This window comes from Nansenia antarctica (assembly GCF_963989245.1).
Source record: "Nansenia antarctica genome assembly, chromosome: 1".
Lineage (NCBI taxonomy): Eukaryota > Metazoa > Chordata > Actinopteri > Argentiniformes > Microstomatidae > Nansenia > Nansenia antarctica.
This window is the reverse complement of record NC_137674.1, coordinates 9522452-9544364: the sequence shown is the minus strand read 5'-3', so window position 1 is coordinate 9544364 and position 21913 is coordinate 9522452. Positions and strand designations below refer to the sequence as shown.

The following is a 21913-nucleotide window of genomic DNA, read 5'->3' as shown; positions in this document are numbered from 1 at the left end:
GACCTGAGGAGAGGAGAGGAGAGAAGACGGGAGGAGAGCCCCTCTGGTAATCTCCCACTAGCAAAGCCCCTGCCTCACTACCAGGTCTGAGCTTGAGAGCCTCGTCTATTTATACATTTCTAACAGAGGTGTGAAGAGGATCAGGTGAAACGCATTTTGTTTCATTGTTCAATGGAGAATGTGTGATATACCGGATTGTCTCTGTTAGATTAACCTATTTCAATAATTAAAAGGTAGACTCTGGGGTATGATGTCATAGCAAAACACTGCCAGAGACTTCTGCAAAAATGGAGATAGAATATAGAGCGTGTTGTGAGAGAGTGAAAATCATCATCAAAGATCATCATCCCTTTCAAGGAAGGGAGGAAAATATTACACTGTAGAGTTGAATGCAATTATGTCGGCCATTTTAGGTCTCGGGGTAGTGAAACGAGTGAATTCTCTCTCTTCCAACCTTCTGAAGGCCTCAGAGAGCTCTTTTGATCTCACCATGGAGGCCATGGAGACTCACCATGGAGAGAGGCGCCTCCAGAATCCTTTCTAATGATGTTCTAATCATTTGCACTTGATGTGGTGCACTTAATTCGAATTCTAGGCATTTTAAGTAATAACAAATGTGTCTAACTTTTTCCTCACAAGAAAATTGCATGTCTATTAATCTACATTTTACAAATCATTTTTAAAATATTTATTTTCAGTTGTATTCGTTTAGTCATATTACCTCCATCTCTCAATATTGTTAAAATGAAGATCAAATGTCGATATGTTTAAATGTGTTTAAAAATACATGACTGTATTTGATGACGGTTTCTCTGTTTTCACAGGTGTTATGTCATAACCCAGAGTATACCTTTAACATTCAAAATGTTCAAAGGTTTGAATTCAAAATGACTTGGCTATAAACAGATGTACTGTAATAAACCATATTGTATTGCACATAACTGTTATGTTATTATAGACAATAACCAAACCCATTTCTAACAAGCCTGCACAGTTTGGTTTGGTTCAAAACAGAGTACTTCAAGTGTTCCCAAAAGCTATATTATGTGAAAATGGGAACATGAGACTGCATTACTGTAATACTGCAATTCAGGTTTTATTGGATCAACCCTCTGTGTCTCAATACTGTGCCTCCTGTGGCCGAACTGTTACTGAGTAAAATGGCTTTTTAGGGAGAGCTAAATGTGGCTGTACACAGTGCATCCACAGTGACAGCCAAGCTAAGCATAATGACTGAATTGTTGGCTCAAGCTCAGTCTTTGTAGTTCCCTGTGTGGAGAGCCCGTATGAAATTTCAAGTGCCTGGTTGAAAATAATCAACTCATGTTCTGGTTTATGTTTCATGCTATTGGTTCTGTAGAAGTTGTGATTCCTTGAAGTGACTTTCTGTGTATTAAATATCGTGGCTCATTGATCCCTCTATTCTTTTTTACAATATTTTTTGGCCTCTGAAAAATTCAGCTGTAGGTATATGGAGGTTTTCACCAGATTTAATTGAATGTCCCTTTCAAATAGAACACAATTGCTTTGATTGTGTCACTTGTGCTGGGGAGATTATTTGGATTGGAACTGCCTGTTCAGTTCTGTGAAACTCACAACTGGAGCTAAACTGAGCTCAAATTGAGAGATACTACTAGCGTGTGACTCCTCACAATGAAGGGTGTTGTTGTGAATTTGATCCACTTAAGACCCTTGTTAGATGTGTGAGGGTTTTGTCTGTAAGATCCCAACTATAAACTGTATTTAGATATGTAACAGAATAAAGATATGTAACAGAATACGAGTAGATCTTTCCTAACTCTACTGCAGTGGTGCAATTTGTATGTACTGTACAGTCCTAGGGAAAAAGATGAAAATGTGCTGAGGTATGCTGTCAAAGCTATTGAATCTCCTCCAACAACACATGCTATTAAATGCCAACTTCAAAGGGTTTCCAGGGAGAACTGTGATCCCTTTTCTGACCTGTCTGACTCTGAATGGAGCAACCCACAGCTAAGTGAAATCAGAATTCTTACTCATGCCCGCCAACACCTGCTACTGTGCACACCTAAAGACTGCTTACTGACCTTCCAGGTGAACCGCTTAAAAGACCTCTTAATCCCCAACATCTGCTGATTGCATATGCTGGCTGGCTCTGGGTGACTCCTGACTTCTCCAGGGTGCATAATAAAGCAGCCAATGACCCGTGACTGAGGCCAGGGCTCATAATACACATTTAGCTTTCAACTATTTCAATCAAGAGCAAGCTAAAATGACACGGCTCTCGTAAGAACAAGTTGAGAGAAAAGCCTCTAGATATTCTACGTTCATTCTGTTTCTGTCCCTGTTCCCCTCCACCACCACAACCTAAACACTGTTGACATACATCTGCATTAGAAACAAGTACTTGTTGCCAGTGTAAAACACCAAGCTCTAGTCTAGCCAGTCACAATTGAAGCACACCCATAGAATGGTTGATAGTTTTTCTGATCAGAATCAGAATTGATTTTATTACAATGTACAAGAAGTACACAAGAGTAACATTGGCACTGCAGCAGGATACAAAATCACAATAATAGAGTATGTGAACTTAAAATAATTTAAGTTAGTAATAATAAAGTAATGATAAAGTAATAAAGTGATAGTAGTCGTACTGCAGTGGATCCAGTCGTACTACAGACTCAGTAGTGCAAAATGCTGTGCAATACAAAGTACAATTACAAGCCAAGTATTCAGGTAGCGTTCAAGTAATCAGGTAGTGTGTTAGTGTGCATATAGTATTAGTCATATTATGCAAGTAGTCATATAATATACTGTATTATTTTTGTAGTGTGGTTAGTTGATGTGCAGTGTGATGTGTTAATGTGGTTGATGTGCAGCATCCCAACTACATTCTTGGTTGTGAGGCACACTCTTTGTGTGAGTCTGTATGACTCCATGTGTCACGTCCAACCATGAATATGTAAATCTAATATCCATTTCAGACGACAGGGAGTGAGAGTTCACCTTATTCTGTTTGAGTGTGCTGCATATTAAAGTTCTCTATCATCCTTGGATCTCCTATACCTACTGGAGGTCATTTGTACGTCGTATTTGGGGCACATTACTGAATCGATGTAATTGACCCAGAGGGAATGGTATTCCGACCAGCCTCATTGCATCAAACACAGTAAGAACTAGTCATACTGCAGTCACCACATTTGCTGTAGATCTAAAGGCTGAGGTGAACACAAAAGAATCCTTACTAAAACAGACCAAAGAAAATAAATCTCAAGGTCAGAAATCTGAGATCTAGTATGAAAACATTTCATACCCACGATGACTTGTGTGAATTACTCTGCCGTGTACAGAAGAATAGAGACATATCATAGAGGTAGCACATCATTACTTTGGAATTATTGTGGGTGTAAAGGGCTACATTCAGGCAACTTGTTTCATATTCTTATTGGATGGAATCCTAACTCAAGATCTTTGCATGTAACTCTGACATGTGCGCAAATCTTGCATTGAAGTCAATGGGGAATTTGAGAGATTTTAGGCACGCAGATCTTAAATGAAGGTTCTACCAATAGTGAAAAGGACTTTACTGGTCTGACTAAATGGAGAAAAATGTATTCTTTATTCTCTCTGAAAACTGTACTATGTCACATAAGGATGTGCTCTCAATCTTAGGATTCATCGATATTGATTGACTACAAAGTTCAAGGATGATAAAATCAAGGATGTCTATTCATTTAAACACTTTATTATAAGAATGTAGTCAATTCAATATAGCAAGAAATCAAATCCTATTATTTTGTAATTCTCTCTTTTCTATAAGATAAACGTTTTTCTATCCTAACAGGAGTACAGTTCTGTACGGGAGCCGTTGCCCTGGGCTTCATTCGAGCATGATGGCAGGGAATATGCAGCTGGCACACCCTAGTAAAATAGAAGGAGATTGGACCTTACAACCTGAGGAGTTGCACAACAGACAGGTCTATATGCACCTGTTTACGGAGTCTTCATACTATCATACTCTTAATGTGCACAAGATGAAAACATCACAGGTACCCCTGCCAGAGGTGGACTCCTGATTTCACAGCCCAACAGGACCCTAACAACAGTGGTGAACCTAACATAATTGAAATCATAGTCTGGGTCAATTCCCAAAACTGAACTGCCCGAAACCTAGTCTTAAAATATGTTTTATTTTTTTACCCCATAAATAATACAATGAGTAGTACCCCATCTGTTTCTTTTGGTTAAATCACATTAACATAGCTGGGATAGATACCATCTTCATCTGTGATCCCACCACAGACCTTGGGTAAACAGAGAACTGTGGTGACAGATTATCTGCATCACAAATAACCACAGTCACGGGGGTATTCCATCAACGTTGCTATTGCTAAAGGAAAATCTAGGCTTATTTCGATAAGTCTTGCGGGACTTCTAAAAAAAATCAGGCTTATTTTTTTTTTTTAAAGGCAATTTTTCTAGAAATCTCGCAAGACTTCATCAAAATAATAAGCCTAGATTTTCCTTTAGCGACGTTGATGGAATTACCCCCCAGGTTTCAATACAGTTCTCAAAGAGTTGGCTGTGCAAATATTTTGTCTTAGCCTATAGGTGAAATTTGTGTTTGAAGTAAAGGCGTCTTATATCAATACAGAGTTAGTACGATAGTAGCCTAATGGCAGACATTTTTTTCTCTTTGGTCACAGAAGGTGATCGCACCAAGAGAAAAGCCCTCAGAAGGGAGACACAGCACTGTAAAACAGACAAACAGAGTGTCATAGTAAAAGGTTTATGAATAAATGTCTTGCTTCATTCACAGGCTTCTCCATCACTCTCTGTTTATGGATGGGCGCCACATCATTTGTGGGGAACAAGACGTTTACTGTACACTTGTTTATAACTTTGGAAATATGTCACTGCTTTCATTTTATTCACACATTGTGACCTTTGGTTCCATTACAATCTTTAGCCATATTTACAAATCAAGGTTTTTTAAGGCATTTATTAAAATAATGGTTTACACACATACAAATCTAGAGGTGTTTTGTGTGTGGATAGTAAATTACATTTGTGCTTTGTGTCATTACAAATCATTGTACACATTTGCGAGTTGTACCGGTACTATACTTACAATAATATCGGTAGTAATCTAACAACTACCTTGTTTCATTGCAAAACTCCACAGCATCAATTCATGTGCAGCCACACGTACCATTCGAGCATTTGTTTTAGACAATGGAACTACTGCATATTCATAATCAGCTCAGTGCCGGTTCTCTTTCTATAGTGAGTGCAGATGACACTCATAAGCCATGTGCATCACATCAAGATGCTTGACTCTCAGTATCCCAGGAGTATGTGGGCTTGTTTGACTTCAAAATTGAAACCGACTAGAATGCAGTCAAGGCTAGGTGGGAACAAGTGGGAAGCAGTGTATCTGTGCAGCCTCAAGTTGCACAGTGAAGTGCAATTCTGACTGCACAGCTTGGAAGTGAAAACAGGACGGCCATGAAATACTCAATAAAACGTCCTATGAATTCTGTTTGAATAACCACCACACAACCATCAACTGGACATATACTTTATGTGCAATCAATAGATCTCTCAAATACAATAATGCTTAAGTATATCCTACCACAGTCTACACATTGTGTATATTATACAGCTTTTCCTGATTCAGGTGCACATGTGTCAAGAAAACTCAATCTAAGCATGTGTCAAAATGTATGATTGGCCATGAAATCGAACTCAACTCGAACTGATCAGCGCTGGTTGGAAACTGCAAAATGTATCCATTCAAATGTGGTCAATAAAGTCGCTGGTTCAACAGGATTATACATTATCATGGTGAAAGTCTCAGAAAAGTCTAGGATAATCCGCTCTGACAATAGCGCTCTCTGTGATCAGTATCTTTGATGTCCTTGCTCTAAATTAGGATACGAAGAAAACTAGAAAAACAGGTTGTGGTCATTTTTGATTCGTTGCTCTAAAGATGATTCACCAGAGCTCTTTATGAAAGTTCCCATACTGGAATTTCAATGGGATAATATCATGGTATCAATTACTATAGGTGATAATATGACATACTATTATTCAGCTAATGCCTCCTGATGCAAATGTTGTCCTATAATTACTCATTCATTTTCGCACCAACAATAAAGCAGTGTTCCAGAAATACCGATTATTTACACTCTCATGACAGGATGCCAATGATCTTTGGTTAATATGCTTGATGCTGAAAAATGAACAAAAATTAGCCACATTATCAGACAGCTCTCCCTTTTCTCTGAATGTGCAGTTCTTTGTTTAGCTACTTATCAAATCTTGACAGCCATGTTCCGCGTAAAATAACTAATATTCATGTTTTAATGACAGATTCCATAATGATTTTCTGCCTGATCGTCAGGTAACATCTCAGGATGCCACTTGAAACCACTGAAGCATAAAGAAAACATCTTTTGGACACTGAGGAAACGAGGGAATAGTGGTATGAGGTGGGGCAGAAAACTACTCATGTGACATATTCCACATCAAATCAAATCAAGTTTTATTTGTATAGCGCATTTCTCACAAAATGTAACCCAATGCGCTTCACAGAGGGCAGAGAAGATAAAGCAACAACTAAGATGGACATTTAAAACTACATGATGCCAGAACACGCAAGCAAGTAAGGGCGAAAAACCTGCACACTGTGCATCCAGGAACATTCCCTTGCAGCCCTCTACTCAGAGCGACTACCTCCAGTTTGCCTACCACCACACATATACTGTACATACTAACATGAAATATAGCTAATCCCAACTCTGCATTTACTAATGAATGCAGATTAAGGAATGTGGTTTATTGATCACCTATCAATCATATACCTACTGTAAGCATAATATCATTGATGTGTAGGATGTTTGTCATAGTATAAGGTGGCACAAACAATGGTATGGAAGAACAATAGCCTAACTCTTCGTAGTATTCTGACCCACTCTACCCACATACAGTTGAAACACTTGCTTTAGTGTGAGTGTATTGTGTACACCCAGAACCTATTGAGAAACATAACCGAACCTATTGAGAAACATAACAGAGGTGCATCTTGCTTGACAATGTGAAATTGGCCGTGCACACACTGACTCAATCTGTACTTATTTTCTCCAGGGCTCTGGCCACTACACAACGTCTAGGACGTATCCTGCCGTACATTGATATAGAACCAGTCCAGATGAATCCCACATGGCAGGTGACCAATAGCTTTTTTCAGCATCTGGTCCTGCCAACCTGTCTCCTCTGGCTGGCATCAGCCACTGACCGACATGCACAACAAAACAAACATGATACTCATCACATGCAGCGATTTCAGACAAACGTCCACTGCTAATTTAATTAACTTGATTGGTGCCATACACAGACCCTTTGTGGAATTCCGCCCACTAAGGATCGAGGAGATATAATCTCCATCAGACCAATAGATTATCACCAGCTAATTATTTCTTGAGTTAATGGAAATTACCAATCAATCCACACACAATAAATCTTCCCCCCACGTCTTAAAACACCATTTATAGCTGAAAAAACATTCTTAAAATGCCCATTGGCTATTCTGACTTTGTATGTATTTTTGGGCGGTGATTTACAGTAACTCATATTTACAGTATAATGCTTACATACTGTAACACATCTTTAACCAACATGTGAGAAAACACTATTAAAGGCATCATTCCAGTGTCTACAATACCTGACACTTTGGTCACCAACTCAAAAAAATTGACTCAAAGGCAGTGGTAATAGTAGTAGCACTAGTTGTAATAGGCTATCATTTCAGTATGTGTAGTTGTGGTTTAAGCTGTGATAAACAGAAATCGGCCTAATACTTGTATCAATAATAGTGAAGATAACAGCATGTTTGTATCAAGGTTAGTAGAGGCATACAACCAAGGATGGCATGTGGCTTTAAGGTGTAGATGTCAACCTCCTAACTAGATCAACTCTTTTCGTATGATTGTTGAACAAACAGAATAGGTCTCTTGCCCAGGTTTCCCCTCAATGAAATACAGTTCTGAAACTCTGAAACAGTTCTGAAACTCTGATACAATCTCGCTACACATGTTCTAAGACTTCCTTTAGTGCAGAACATTCGTCCACATTACACGGTCTTGTCCATTTGTAATAAGCACCAACCCGGTCTGAATGAGTAACATTGGTCAGACCTTCATCATAAAAGCTGAGCCCCAATGGTTTGGTTAAGGTCTAAGGCAGGCAACTTTTTTGGGTAAAGCATCCCTAAAACACTGATGTGCCTGAAGTACCCCTCATGCATGTGATTAAGTGCGTGATTCCTAGATTAGGTTTAATTGGACTAAATAAAGTTTAATATAAATATGATCTGTCTATGTCATTTAACCATATTGATAATGTATTATTATAATACTCGTGAATCCATACATAGCCTATACCCTACTCCCTATACATGTAGGCCTAACCCGAATATACTTTTGTATGAGAATTGAGGACATCAATGAGAAATATAAGGTGCCGTTGTAAATGGGCTCGTTTCATGCTATTATTTGAGAGCACTGCCGCAGGAGAAACAGAGGTGGCTCTGTAGGTGTGGAGGTAAAACCAAAGAGGAGGACATAAGCCTACTAAAATTGGCGGTACCTTTCAACTTTCATTCGTTTTTCCACTGGTTCACTTGAACAGCAAGTTTCATTGATCCATAGCTAGGCCTAGTTGTAGCTGTTACCTTAAATAGGGGGCCACTCTGGCGTGCACAAGCAGAGGAACAGAGACACGCGCGAGCAGAGGATCAATGGGCTGGCAGAGGCCAGAGACACAACAATGTGCATGGAAACTAAAGTAAAAAATAAATAATTATACACAACAATGTGCACGGAAACTAAAATATATATATATATATAAAATAACCTAGATATTTCACACCAGTGAACTCAGATAATTTTGTTACTGTTTGAAATAAATAAATGCAACATAAGATTCTTGAAAATATGTTTCCCAATGTTTTTTGTTGCAGGTTTTAAAATCTTCCCACTTACTCCCAGGGGATTTCCCAGGTCCCTATAGGGGTACAACTGGTCTGAGGAATTGTTAGCTCAGAGTGCAAGTGCAACTAACAAACAACCAAACCCACAAACATATGTCTAAACAGCATACCATCCACTTTGTTTAATGTGTAATGGCACAGAATGGTTAATTGGTTAACAGAATGGTTGATAGCTGCAGTATGAGGGGACAATTGGACACGTTACTGTGGCCTTGTGAAAAGTCTGCAGGTACATCCATAAAGGATTCACCAAGGGTTAGGTTTTTAAAAAAAATATTTGCTGAAGTTATAGAGAAGGGATTTTTGGGTGTCTGTATTTTGAACACATCCTAATTGTGTGGTCCTCAATTTCCACAGAAAAGACAACTTGACCTGTAGACTATTCAAGCCTCAGTTCGTGTTCCAAGGACTGAGGGGGTGAGGCAATAATCAACTTGTCTCTAACAAAGTTTCATTCACTACACATGTAACCCAAATGCAACACAGATACATAGTTAGAAGAACTGATAACGCGACGAGGAATCGTAAGAACAGGTTAGAGAATAAATACATGAATCGTAAATAATTAATGTGTTCCATCGCACCGGAGTAAACCCTGGTTCAATCTGATCTACAAGGCAGTACATTCAGAACTCGTGAGTTTAGAATGATAAGGTTCTATCTCCGTTTAGGGCAGTTCAGAGATATTGAGCGTCAAAGTTTTGACATTCCATTATGTTCTGTGAGATGGAACCTTTGTATTTTATGAATTACTAACTAAAAGATGTCAACATTTTAAAAACAACACCACACAGGCATTAATAAACACCTAATGGATCAGATTATGTAAAAAAACCTCAATTTTGACAAAAAATGGAGATAGAACCTTATAATTCTAACCTCACGAACTGTTCATATAGTTTATTATAAGACATGCCGTAATGGATCAGTACAGGACAGGTAGGATTACCCACCCATTTATTTCCCAAATACAGTGGGAGATGATGACTACAGTTAGTTAATGAACACCAACAGATGAAACCGCCGAAATATCCTATCATATCCAACAGATTGATAATACTAAAGGATTCAGGATTTGCCAACATGATCAGTGCATATTACCTTCGGCGAGCAGGCGCATTGCATGAATAAAAGACGTGTCCAGGCTGTCCTTCTCGGCCATCAGCTCGGGTAAGTACTTGTCCTGGTCCATCATAGACAGAGTACCTTTCCTCCTGGTCACCAAGGCTTGTGCAGGTGGTGAAACGACCAAAAAAAAGTGTTAATCGTCGGACTGGTCGGTTTTGGTTCCCCTTGGTAATTATCTCAGCTAGTCTACCGCAGGAAAAGTCGCAACAAAATCACTAAAATGCACAATATGCTTCACTAGTCTGGGAGCTAGAAAGAACAAGGTGCTGTAAACCCATCTCTCCAAACCCCACTCATTGATTGCATCCACCTTTGCTACAGACAGAGGGAATGCCTGTGTCCCCGCCCCTCTGTAACGGGATTGGTCACATCACAGTGACAGACAGTTCGCCAACAACAAATCGTGACGTTAGAATTATAAGGTTCTATCTCCATTTTTGTCCAAATTGAGTTTTTTTTACATAATCTGATCCATTAGGTGTTTATTAATGCCTGTGTGGTGTTATTTTTTAAAATGTTGACATTTTTTTTGTTAGTAATTCATAAAATACAAAGGTTCCATCTCACAAAACATAATGGAATGTAAAAACTTTGACGCTCAATATCTCTGAACTGCCCTAAACGGAGATAGAACCTTATCATTCTAAACGGAGATAGAACCATATCATTCTAAACGGAGATAGAACCTTATCATTCTAAACGGAGATAGAACCTTATCATTCTAAACGGAGATAGAACCTTATCATTCTAAACGGAGATAGAACCTTATCATTCTAAACGGAGATAGAACCTTATCATTCTAAGCTCACGCAATGGTCTCTCCACTGCGATGTTAATGCGATGCACACCGAGGTATTTCCCACCCTGCTGTCCATGGTGCTGAACACCGCTCACGTGTGGGAGAACAATAGTGAGGGGGGCACACTTGTGTAAATGAAACACCATGTCTTACTTTCTCTAAATACATCTAAGTGTATTTGTCAGTACTTTAATAATTCATTTACATGTTGATTCAACATTTGGCAATACTATGGTCATAATAGCTGGGAACATGCATGAGCATATCGGTCTCGTATTTTTAGAATCCAGAATCGGTGCCATGCGTACAGTTATAACACAAATCGCCAGGTTTCTTCTAAAGTAAATGTCTTCTGTTGATGAAAATGTAATTTAAAAAAAAGTCGTCTGATGTAGTAGTACTATGAATACTAACCGATGGATTTCTTTGTAAGCTCCTACTAGTGCTTGCCAAGAGAGATCCGAATGTGGTGACAACCTGTCTAGAAAGGGTACTGACATAACACACACCACACACACACACACACACACACACACACACACACACACACACACACACACACACGCGCGCACACACACACACACACACACACACACACACACACACACACACGCATACACACACGCACACACACGCACACGCACACACACACACACACACACACACACACACACACACACACACGCATGCATACACACACGCACACACACGCACACACACACACACACACACACACACACACACACACACACACACACACACACACTGCTACACACATTGCTTCTTTTTTTTATAGTCTTGAGTCATCTAGGCTTTTTGGTTCTCATTCACTGTGAACCATACAGAGCTCTCTCTCAGAGCCTACTGTACACATTCAACAATATCAACGCTAATGACCTTAAACTGACAATCTAGGTTGGTACATCCACTTGTTACTTTTACATTAATGATATTTAGCCATTGATTCTTGGAGAATATCACTAATAAATGCATCATGAGCTTAGTTAAACCTTCACTATCAGAACTCAAAATAAAAGATTTTTTTTAAACTTATTGAAGGGCTTACTGCAAAGCACAGAGCTAGACAGTAATTTTATCTATTTGGTTCAAATTATATCTGGCACAATTCAGACAATGTGTAAAGTACATATTCAAGCAATACTCTGTGTCCAGTTAAAGTTGGTTTCCAATTCTCGAGGTATCCTAAAACAGTAAGTCGTGTAAAAGATTAGCAGCAGACACATGTGTTAAACATGTACTGTAGGAAAGGTTCAAGTACAACAAACTATACAACAACCATAACAACCATAGTATCAAAAAGGAAATAAAAAAATAATTTATTGGAACTTTGATCATAAATGTAGGCTATGTCTGTTGAGTGTTGTTTTATGAATGTTAATCCAAGAGAAGGATCGTGAAAGACAGTGTTTGGTACAAAGAAATCACTAAAGATGCCCAAGTCCCAAATTCCTACAGTATGTTAATATTGTTCACCAGCTATGCAGTGATAATGAATGGATTCTTGCAGCTCTCTAGTGGCCAAAACATAAAACTGCAAGACTCATTGGTGAGTCCAATTATGACATTGATTGATTAATGATTTTCATTATTGACAGTAAGATGCAGATATTGGTGGTTCATGCCATTGTGGTCCACTATTACTCCAAGCTCTGATCTATGTCTGAGTATTTCAAAGATGTGACTATTCTTGTATCAGCATCAAGGTTAACTTTGTCTTATGGTAATGCATACTGTACTGTTCAAAACAGTATGTGTTGAAAATGAAGTTATCAAACATGAGCTGGTTATATTAGCCTAAAATTACATCTCATGGTTATTGCAAAGCAAACAGATATAGCACAGCTTAGGATGTCAATGCTATAGCTTACATTGATAAAGGTCAAGGATAAGAAAAAGGTTGGTTCAAATGGCTCTAATGTTGTTCTGAGGTGGCAGAACTGAATTCTAACACTGGCCATGAGAACACTCAAATAGTTTGATATGTCAGTTTAAAAAACACCAATAAGGATAATATGATAATATTATTCAACATGCTTGTAGTTTGCCAGTTTTAGATTGTTATTTTCTATCAATCATCTTAAAATATTTAGGGGGAGTTTCCCGGAGAGAAATTAAGACTTATCCTAGACTAAATTATACTTTAAAACTGGAATAGTTTAAATTGCATTTCTCAGGTGGTTTAAAATAGTCTCAGACTTTCCTAAGTGAAAACTTAAATTAGACCTAGCCAGAGCCAAATTACCATAGTTTGTCAATGGAAATGTTGGGAAATGACCCATGAATACCACACAATGCAACCATTTTAGACATATTATAGTTTATTTAAAATCAAGTAATCATTTTGAAAGTTTTCAGCTCCCTATATTGTTGAGCTTACTGACTTAATTTAAGATCCACTTGTGAGACCTTCCCAAGGTGTGGCACTACTCATGATTCCAAAAAGCATAAACAAGAAAAGCACAGACAATGTAATATAAAAACAGTTCTCAAATATCCCAAACGTGTGGAGCCAGTAATGCTATATAAAGGCAGATGTAATTGAAGTCTACATGAAAAAAATAATACGGTGTGAATGTAACGGAAAAGGAGATGATGGATTTGTTCTTTTAACAGAGACCTAGAAAGTGGAAATGCAATAGCCCTTTTGTGTGAATTATTAACCAGCACAGTTTAGTGAAGGAAAGCGGATATTAAGGTATGGTCAATTTGGGAACACATGGCTCTCATCTGCTTCTCTTGCGAGTGGTACACTATGAAATGTGGCAAAACAACTCACCAGCTCTCCATTGTACAGTATAGGGCAGTGAATCACAACACTGCAGTAATGTTACGGTCATGAAGCTGAATTTAGGCTGCTTTAAAATACAGGCCTGGCCTAATCATTCCTGCCATTGCTCTTGGCTGAAAGCTCTCTTTGTGTGCAAGCTTGCAGGATTCAGACAAGCCGATTGCCTTTTGTAATCCACAATCATTTCCAGTTTGCTTCCTAGTAGAAGTGAGTTTAATAATTAGCTCTGATGAAAGAATACATTTGGATATCAGACCTTACAGTGATAATTGAATTTCCTGTTTCAGTACTTCTGAGAGCTACAATACTGTATGTATCAGCAATTACTATGGTCCATCCATTTCATGAAGAAAAAATATAACAAAAGCAATATAGCATCGCAATATAATGTAGGCCTATTTACTAATTGAAATGATGTGTCCAGAGTAGATTTTGTTGTAGGTTTAATTAAGTTATTATTTCACTTTGAACCATTTCCAATGTTCTGTTTCTCTCTGTAAGTCCTGGTGCACAGTAAAATGTAACTGGCATGTGGAAAGGATACAGGTGAGCCAATTGTCTAGAAAACAAATCTGCGGAAACAAATTGAAATCAAGATGTCTGTTTGTGACGTTAGAATTATAAGGTTCTATCTTATAAGGTTCTATCAAAATTGAGTTTTTTACATAATCTGATCCATTAGGTGTTTATTAATGCCTGTGTGGTGTTATTTTTAAAATGTTGACATTTTTGAGTTAGTAATTCATAAAATACAAAGGTTCCATCTCACAAAACATAATGGAATGTAACACCTTTGACGCTCAATATCTCTGAACTGCCCTAAACGGAGATAGAACCTTATCGTTCTAAGCTCACGTGTTGTCTATAAAACTAAATTAAGATCCATATTCTTTTGGAAGTAGAATTATAAATGCAATGCGGCTGTTAGGAATGTGATTTGTGACACTTTAAAACTATTTCTGGCATAACTCAATAATCTATTGTAGTGCTGCCATGAAAGGCATGAAAGGCAGATTGCTTCATGGCTGTTCTGTCCTGGTCATAAAGAGATATAATGCGTATCAATAAGTAAAGCATATGCATTTGACTGCTTTATTTCTTCAGTTCATTTTTATAGCATAAACATTCATGGGAATCAGTGTCAGAGTTGATCAATAACCACTATCTGTCTTAAACCTACTGAAGGCAAGCCATCTCTGGTGGTATCTACATAATGTTTATATAATGTGATAAAGGTTGGCAGCATTCAAGAAACTTAGATCTCTAGAATGAGTGCAGTGGCTGACAGCAGGCACAAATGTATTCGCAGGGCACAGAAGGAAATGGAAGGTCTAAAAAACACCTTCTATTTTACACAATATTATGACTAAAATGTCCATAGCATGTGTATTGTTTTGTATCACTCACAATTTCAATGAAATACCATTGTGATAGCCATACAAATGAAATCAAATAAATAATCAAAAAAAAAGCAGGGTATGAACAATATCCTCAAAGCATTGAGCAATAACATCAGCAATCATCATTTCCCAGTGTAGTTTGTCATTGTTCTCGTTCCTCTAGAAAATCCATCAGAATTACAGTAATTTCATGCACATGCACTGAGATAGATGTTTTTCTTTAGAATGTGTGATTTATCCTGAGGTTCAAATGATTTTAAGGTGCAAATGAGTTGGAAGTAGCAGAGCCATATATCACGGGGCATATCGTATCTACTCATGCATCACTTTGTGTTTGGATACAGGGTACAACATGCTACAGAGGGGCTTGCAGAGGAAATTAGTCTAGTTTTTCTCTTGGAAAAACACAAGATTGTATTACCAAACTCATTAGTGAGAACCACATCTAAATAAAGAATCCATAGCTTAAGTGTTTGGTCTCCCAGATGTCTTCTTAAAATGCATAATAACTATTTCGATCAATAAAGAATGTCTACCAAGGGAAATACGAAGCCTTAATTCATCCCACTGAGGTTGTGCTACCTTGAACCCCCAGGACACTTGACTCTTTCACCTTGAACCCCCAGGACACGTGACTCTTTTAAGGGAAGGTTATACAGGCAAAAAATGAACCTGGAGTTTGTTCATAAAATATCATTCATTGCCTGATTTGTGTAACATTCTATCCCCAAAAAGAGAGTAACAGTTAGGCTATAGCCTATATTCATTGCTCCCAACATTTATGTTGTAAATTCATTGGTCAATATCCAGTTGAACGGTTAGACTCTAGTGCAGTGGTTCTCAACCCTCTCCACCAGCACACCTGATTCAACTAATCAAGTACACATCATAATTGCTTTGCACTTGATTAGTTGAATCAGGTGTGCTGGTGGTGGAACAGATCAAATATGTGGAACGGCTGGTGGTCCCAGAGGAGAGGGTTGAAAACCACTGCTCTAGTCTAACCCAGTGGTTCTCAACCCTCTCCTCGGGGCGCCCCAGCCGCACTACATATTGGATCTGTTCCACCACCAGCACACCTGATTCAACTAAGCAATCTTCCTAATCTATCTAAAGTGTCTACCCTTAAATGCATTTATTGCACTTTCCATCCTCTCACAGTCCCAGTTATGTCTTAGAGATGAAAACCCTACAGGCACAGCCATTCAACATGAATGGCAAATCTTTGTCATTCTTCTCCATCTCCTTTTAATCTAAAATGCATTATATGCAGAGGCATTTTGAGCTTGTAGAACTGAGACATCATTTTCAGAAGCCAAACATTTGGAGTATGTAGTATGTACTTGACAAGAGACTAATTTTTTAAACAATGTGTTAAATATTTTAAAGATTTGTTTCATCAACTAACAAGTGCTTCACAACAAAAACAATACTAAACGATATAAACAATAAAGGAAAAACTCCTTTAGGAAGGAACCTTGAGAGGAACCAGACTCCAGGGGGAACCATCGTCCTCTGGCTGATCAGGTGTTGAACGGTGTTGAACTAATGTGGAATGTGGGATGTTCAGGGGTCTATAATGAAGGGCAACTTTCTGGTGGTACCTGGGCGGGGTGGCAAGGACCAGGCTATAGAGTGGAGTAGATTAATTCTGGAACTTGAGACTAGTTTTGGCCAGATTCGCACAAAGAGGACAACACAAGATTAAAGGCTGTTGCAAACTGAAATACAATGAACAGAAGGAGAGAAGCAGCATAAAGTATAATATAGTATAGTAAGTAAAATATACTTAAACATATTTAAAACATATTAAATTAAGTGTTAATAAAGTTAAATTATGTGTTAATAAAGGTTGAATATTTAACATAATATTAAAAGTACATCCTGTAAATACCAATGTGTTTTCTATCTCATTTAAGTGTAATTTTAGGATACACAAAAATATGCTAGTGACACATTATTAATTATTTATTATAATATTATAATTAATCTATAATACACAGGCATTTTTAACATTACTAAAATTACATTCTAAGTGTATTGAAAGTATATTTCAGATAATCTTATTGTAAGTATACTTAAATATGAATTAAGAGGGCTCAATTTAACATATTTCAAGTACTGTATACTTAACATGCTTAAAACCGACATAATTGACCATTTTAGTATACAACTAGTACATTTTAAAATGGGTTATTTTAATATAAATTAATATACTTTAGTTTATTTAAACTCAAATACACTAGAAATATAATAGATCAGTATACTTTATATATATTTATCAGTTTGGGTGAGATCCCCAGCACATCTATGGCACATCTAAAATACATCTAAGACCAAGGCCAACGCCCACTTACACCGCGTCCACTCTGTCACGGGCCGGCCCACCAGACGGACATCAGGGGGGTAGAGAGGGTAGCAGCATGAGTCTGAGATGCCCAGAGCCAGCGGCTTGACCATCACGACACGGTACTGGGCCATACGCCTACACTGGGAGAGCCTACAGCAGAGGCCCCAGCAGAAATTCGGCCCAGGCAGCAAATGCCCCCCCAAACCTGTACCAACTCGACAGAAGGGCCAACACTAAGCACCCACGCCGAACCAGCCTCCACTGGCACAGGGCACCCCCCACACCCCCCGCCCACTGCAGTCAGATCACTCCCAACAGCTAACACCAGCCACCAGAGTGGCATTCCTGCATTGGGTGGGGAGGTGCAGCTGCCCTGGCTGACCGTGGCCCCACACCACCAGAAGGCGCCCCAGTAAACTCACAGCAAGCCAGCCCCCAGGCAGAGACAGCAAGGACGGTTTAAAGACTGGTCGTAACACTGACTAAAGAGAGCCTTGAGCCTAGATTTGAACATTTAGACTGAATCTAACTTCCTAACATGAATCTGAAGATTATTCCAGAGACCGGGTGCTACGCCTAGTCTTAGTTACAAAGATGGAAGAACACAATTCTCAAGATGGTTTTAATATGTGTATCAAAGGAAAGATCAGGGTCAATAGTAACTCCAAGTTTTTTTTTACTGCCTGCTTGAGTGATGAGTGATCGTGGAGCTGTCAAGACTGAGCGTCAGTTAGGATACTACGTTTCTCTGTTTCTTCTCTTTCTCTGGATGAGCATCTCTGTCTTTTCCGAGTTCAGGAGTAGGAAGTTGCCCGCCATCCACTTGTTTATGTCCGAAATGAAAGCTTCTAAAGTGTCCAGCTGTGGTACTTCTCCTCTTTCATTGAAATATAAAATTGAGTGTCATCTGAATAACAGTGTACACCATGCTTACAAATAATATGTTGGGGCCTAAAACCTGACTGCAGGGTCTCATATGCTATTCTGTTTCAGAAACCTAGTGAGCTACCAAAACGTCCCTATTTTTAACCATATCCTTGGTACTATGGAGTTGCAACAGTTCTTCAAATGCACCAATACTCACCTTGTTTGTCACATTTCTACACAATTCAACAGATTCACCAATATTCACCTTGTTCATCACATTTCCCACTGTCGTCTGATTTCTGATCTTCTCTATTTTTTATAAGTATTCGATAAAGTCATCACAGATGAAGTGATTGGCAACTTCATTTGTGCCAGGCTGTCTACTTGTATGCTTTGTGACTGTGCCGAAGAGACATTTCGGATTTTGCTTGTTTTTCTCAAACAGGTTTGAGAGGTAGGTGGATCGCCGTGGCAAGGGCCTGTTTATACTGGGATAGGCTATCTTTCCAGGCAATGTGAGAAACTTCCAATTTAGTGGAGCACCACTTTCATTCGAGTTTTCTCACTATACCAGGGAGCTAATTTCCTCTACCTGTGCTTTTTCCTCGAGTGGATCAACGAGGTCACGGGTCTTTCAGAGAGCAAAGTCACATTCATCCATAGACGTGTGGTCAAGGTTGCTATTCAGGGGAACTATGTATTGTAAAAAAGAGCCCGGGAGCGATTCTATACATTTTTGAGCAGTACTAGAATTTATAGAGCGGCTAATGATGTATCTAGGTTCTGGGCTACGGTTGTTTGTCAGAGGAATCTTTTTTTATTTTGTTTTATTTTTATTGGACAGATTCAGTGAAGACAGACAGGAAAGTAGGGAGAGAGGGCATGTCAGTAGGGCATGGGTCAGATTCGAACCCATGCCGACATGGGCATACGTGTGCACTGTAGACCGCGGTGCTAGACCACTGGACCACTCCAGGCCACATAACTATGGTTGTTTGTTACTCTGAGCTGGCAAGTGATCTGATAGCACAGGGTTGTGAGGAAATACTAAGACTTCATCAATATCGATATCACGCAATAGAACTAATTCTACTAATTAGTTAACTAACTAATTTTCCTGGGCGACTCCTTGGTGCCTCCCTCTGGCAGCCCATTGACACTTTTGTCAAAGTTTTTTTCAACATTGAAACAACAACTGACATACATTCAACCACATTTCAACGTTGAAGGTCGGTCACGTGCCAGCTGTGAAGTTAGCATCTTTCTGCAGGGATGCTCCATCTTTTCCCATTGCTTTCAGAGACTGTTTGAAAAACTAAACAAAGCACTCAGCTAGTGCATGTGTGGCAGGATGGTAAGGTACTATTGTGATGTGCTTTATGCCATTCTTCTTGGCAAAACTCTGAAACTCAGAGGTTAACTGACTTCCATTAGGCTACTCACCAACTGCTCTGGCAGACCTCTACGTGAGAATAGCGTGCAAAGGATGTTGGGTTGAGGTTGCACTTTTCACAGTGGAGACAGTGGGCGTTGACCACAAGCTGTGTCTGTTGATTTCCAGCTAGATGTGACTCATGTGAAAGCCATGGGAGTCCATCTGTGTTGTCATGCTGTTTGGTGTTAGCACCTAGGAACAATGCCCATCGCTGTAAGCGTGCAGCTACCAAACACACTTATCAAATCAAATCAAAATCAAATCAAATTTTATTTGTATAGCGCATTTCTTACAAGATGCAACTCAATGCGCTTCACACAATGAAAATGTTCAGTCAATCAGTCAATCAATCAATACTGACAGAGCCGCGAGCAGGCAAAAGTAAAAACCTGTATACTATGTAGCCAGGAAAAAATTCCCTTGCAGCCCTCTACCAATAGAGCGACTACTAGCCAGTTTGCCTACCAGTACCCAGCGGTCCCCAAGGGGACTTATAAGGGTTGAAGATTGAGACTAGAGGTCTGGTGATCTGTGATTAATGTGAAATGTTTGCTGTAGCCTACAGATGCTAATTCAATGCTAAATCTAATGATCTTGTTGTTAGCGGTTTGGCTGGCCACGTGTCGAGGTGTCCTTGGGCAAGACACTGAACCCCAAATTGCGCCCAATGAGCGGGCCGGCGCCTTGCACGGTAGCTTGCTGCCATTGCTGTGTGAATGTGTGTGTGAATGGGTGAATGAGAGGCCATTGTAAAGCGCTTTGGAATAAGGTGCTATATAAGTGCAGTCCATTTACCATTTTATACCATTTACCATCCTTTTTACTATGGCAAGTCCTATGGGGCGCTAGATGTGGGAATATTTCGTGAAAGTTCAATTAAATCAATATTTTTTTGCCTCACATTAAGTCTTTTAGGATATCCCGGTGCAAATAATATTATATACCTATTATATAAAGGAATTAAATCCGTCCAGTCCTTATTTTCCCCAGACTGCCGACGGAAATACATGCCAAATAACCCTCTGGCTCCTCCTATCTCTGTGACTCTGTAACTTGTTACAAAATACTTAGTAACTAAGTTACTCTGTAACTTGGGTTATTGAAAATCCTGAAAAGTTCGTCCTGGAGCAATCGGAACGTGAGTAACGGTAATCACCTACGCGCCTCATATCACAGGTGGAGTCTAAATAGAAGTTGGTAGCTGCCTGCAGGTTATTATTGAAGTAGCATAAATCGTGTAGAAAGTCTGGAAAATGACAAATAACATACGCAACGATAAGAAATGTTTCGGTTTCATGTGAGAACTTTCCTTATGCTGTTTTTCCCTAAACCCCAAATCGCTTGATAGAAATATAATTTGTCAAACTGGTGTTCGTGAGCTTAGAATGATAAGGTTCTATCTCCGTTTAGAATGATAAGGTTCTATCTCCGTTTAGGGTAGTTCAGAGATATTGAGCGTCAAAGTTTTGACATTCCATTATGTTTGGTGAGATGGAACCTTTGTATTTTATGAATTACTAACTAAAAAATGCCAACATTTTAAAAATAACATCACACAGGCATTAATAAACACCGAATGGATCAGATTATGTAAAAAACTAAATTTTGACAAAAATGGAGATTTTGACAAAAATGGAGATAGAACCTTCTAACGTCACGATGTGTTACGATCATTAATAATACACGCATAAATAACGGGCTGGCAGCAATTGCGCCACTGAAAAGCGCATAGCCCTGAAGCCCGTTAGCCAGGGGAGAAAACAATGCGGTAGGCAAGTGAGACGACCACACTGTTTTTGTGTTAAAACAATAACTAGTTGCACTGAAAGATCCTACTAAGATTTGCATTTAGTTTAACTACCAGTAATGAAACTAATAGCTGTACTACATAGGGGAACTACTCTCCAACACTGCAGCTTCGATGGTCTACATTTGACATACTTTACTTACAATACTCACTGTATACCGTATACTGTACCACCATGAATGAATGAATGAATGGTCTTTATTGTCATTGATATAGTACAGGTACCAAACAACGAAATTTGGGAGGGGGGCTCCCCTGGTGCTAGGAAAGAAAAAAAACAAAAAAAA

At 38.9% G+C, this 21913-nt stretch overlaps 1 protein-coding gene across 1 annotated transcript in view; it reads right to left on the bottom strand.

The window, feature by feature from the left end:
- Positions 1-10223, bottom strand: part of khdrbs2 (KH domain containing, RNA binding, signal transduction associated 2) — a gene marked incomplete at both ends in the record, with an annotated part of 59437 nt that extends 49214 nt beyond the window's left edge. Inside the window, one exon of the mRNA XM_080537059.1 lies at positions 10133-10223. Coding sequence (XP_080393185.1) covers positions 10133-10223 — 91 coding nt within the window. The remainder of the gene's footprint in view (positions 1-10132) is intronic.
- Positions 10224-21913: the final 11690 nt, after the last annotated feature.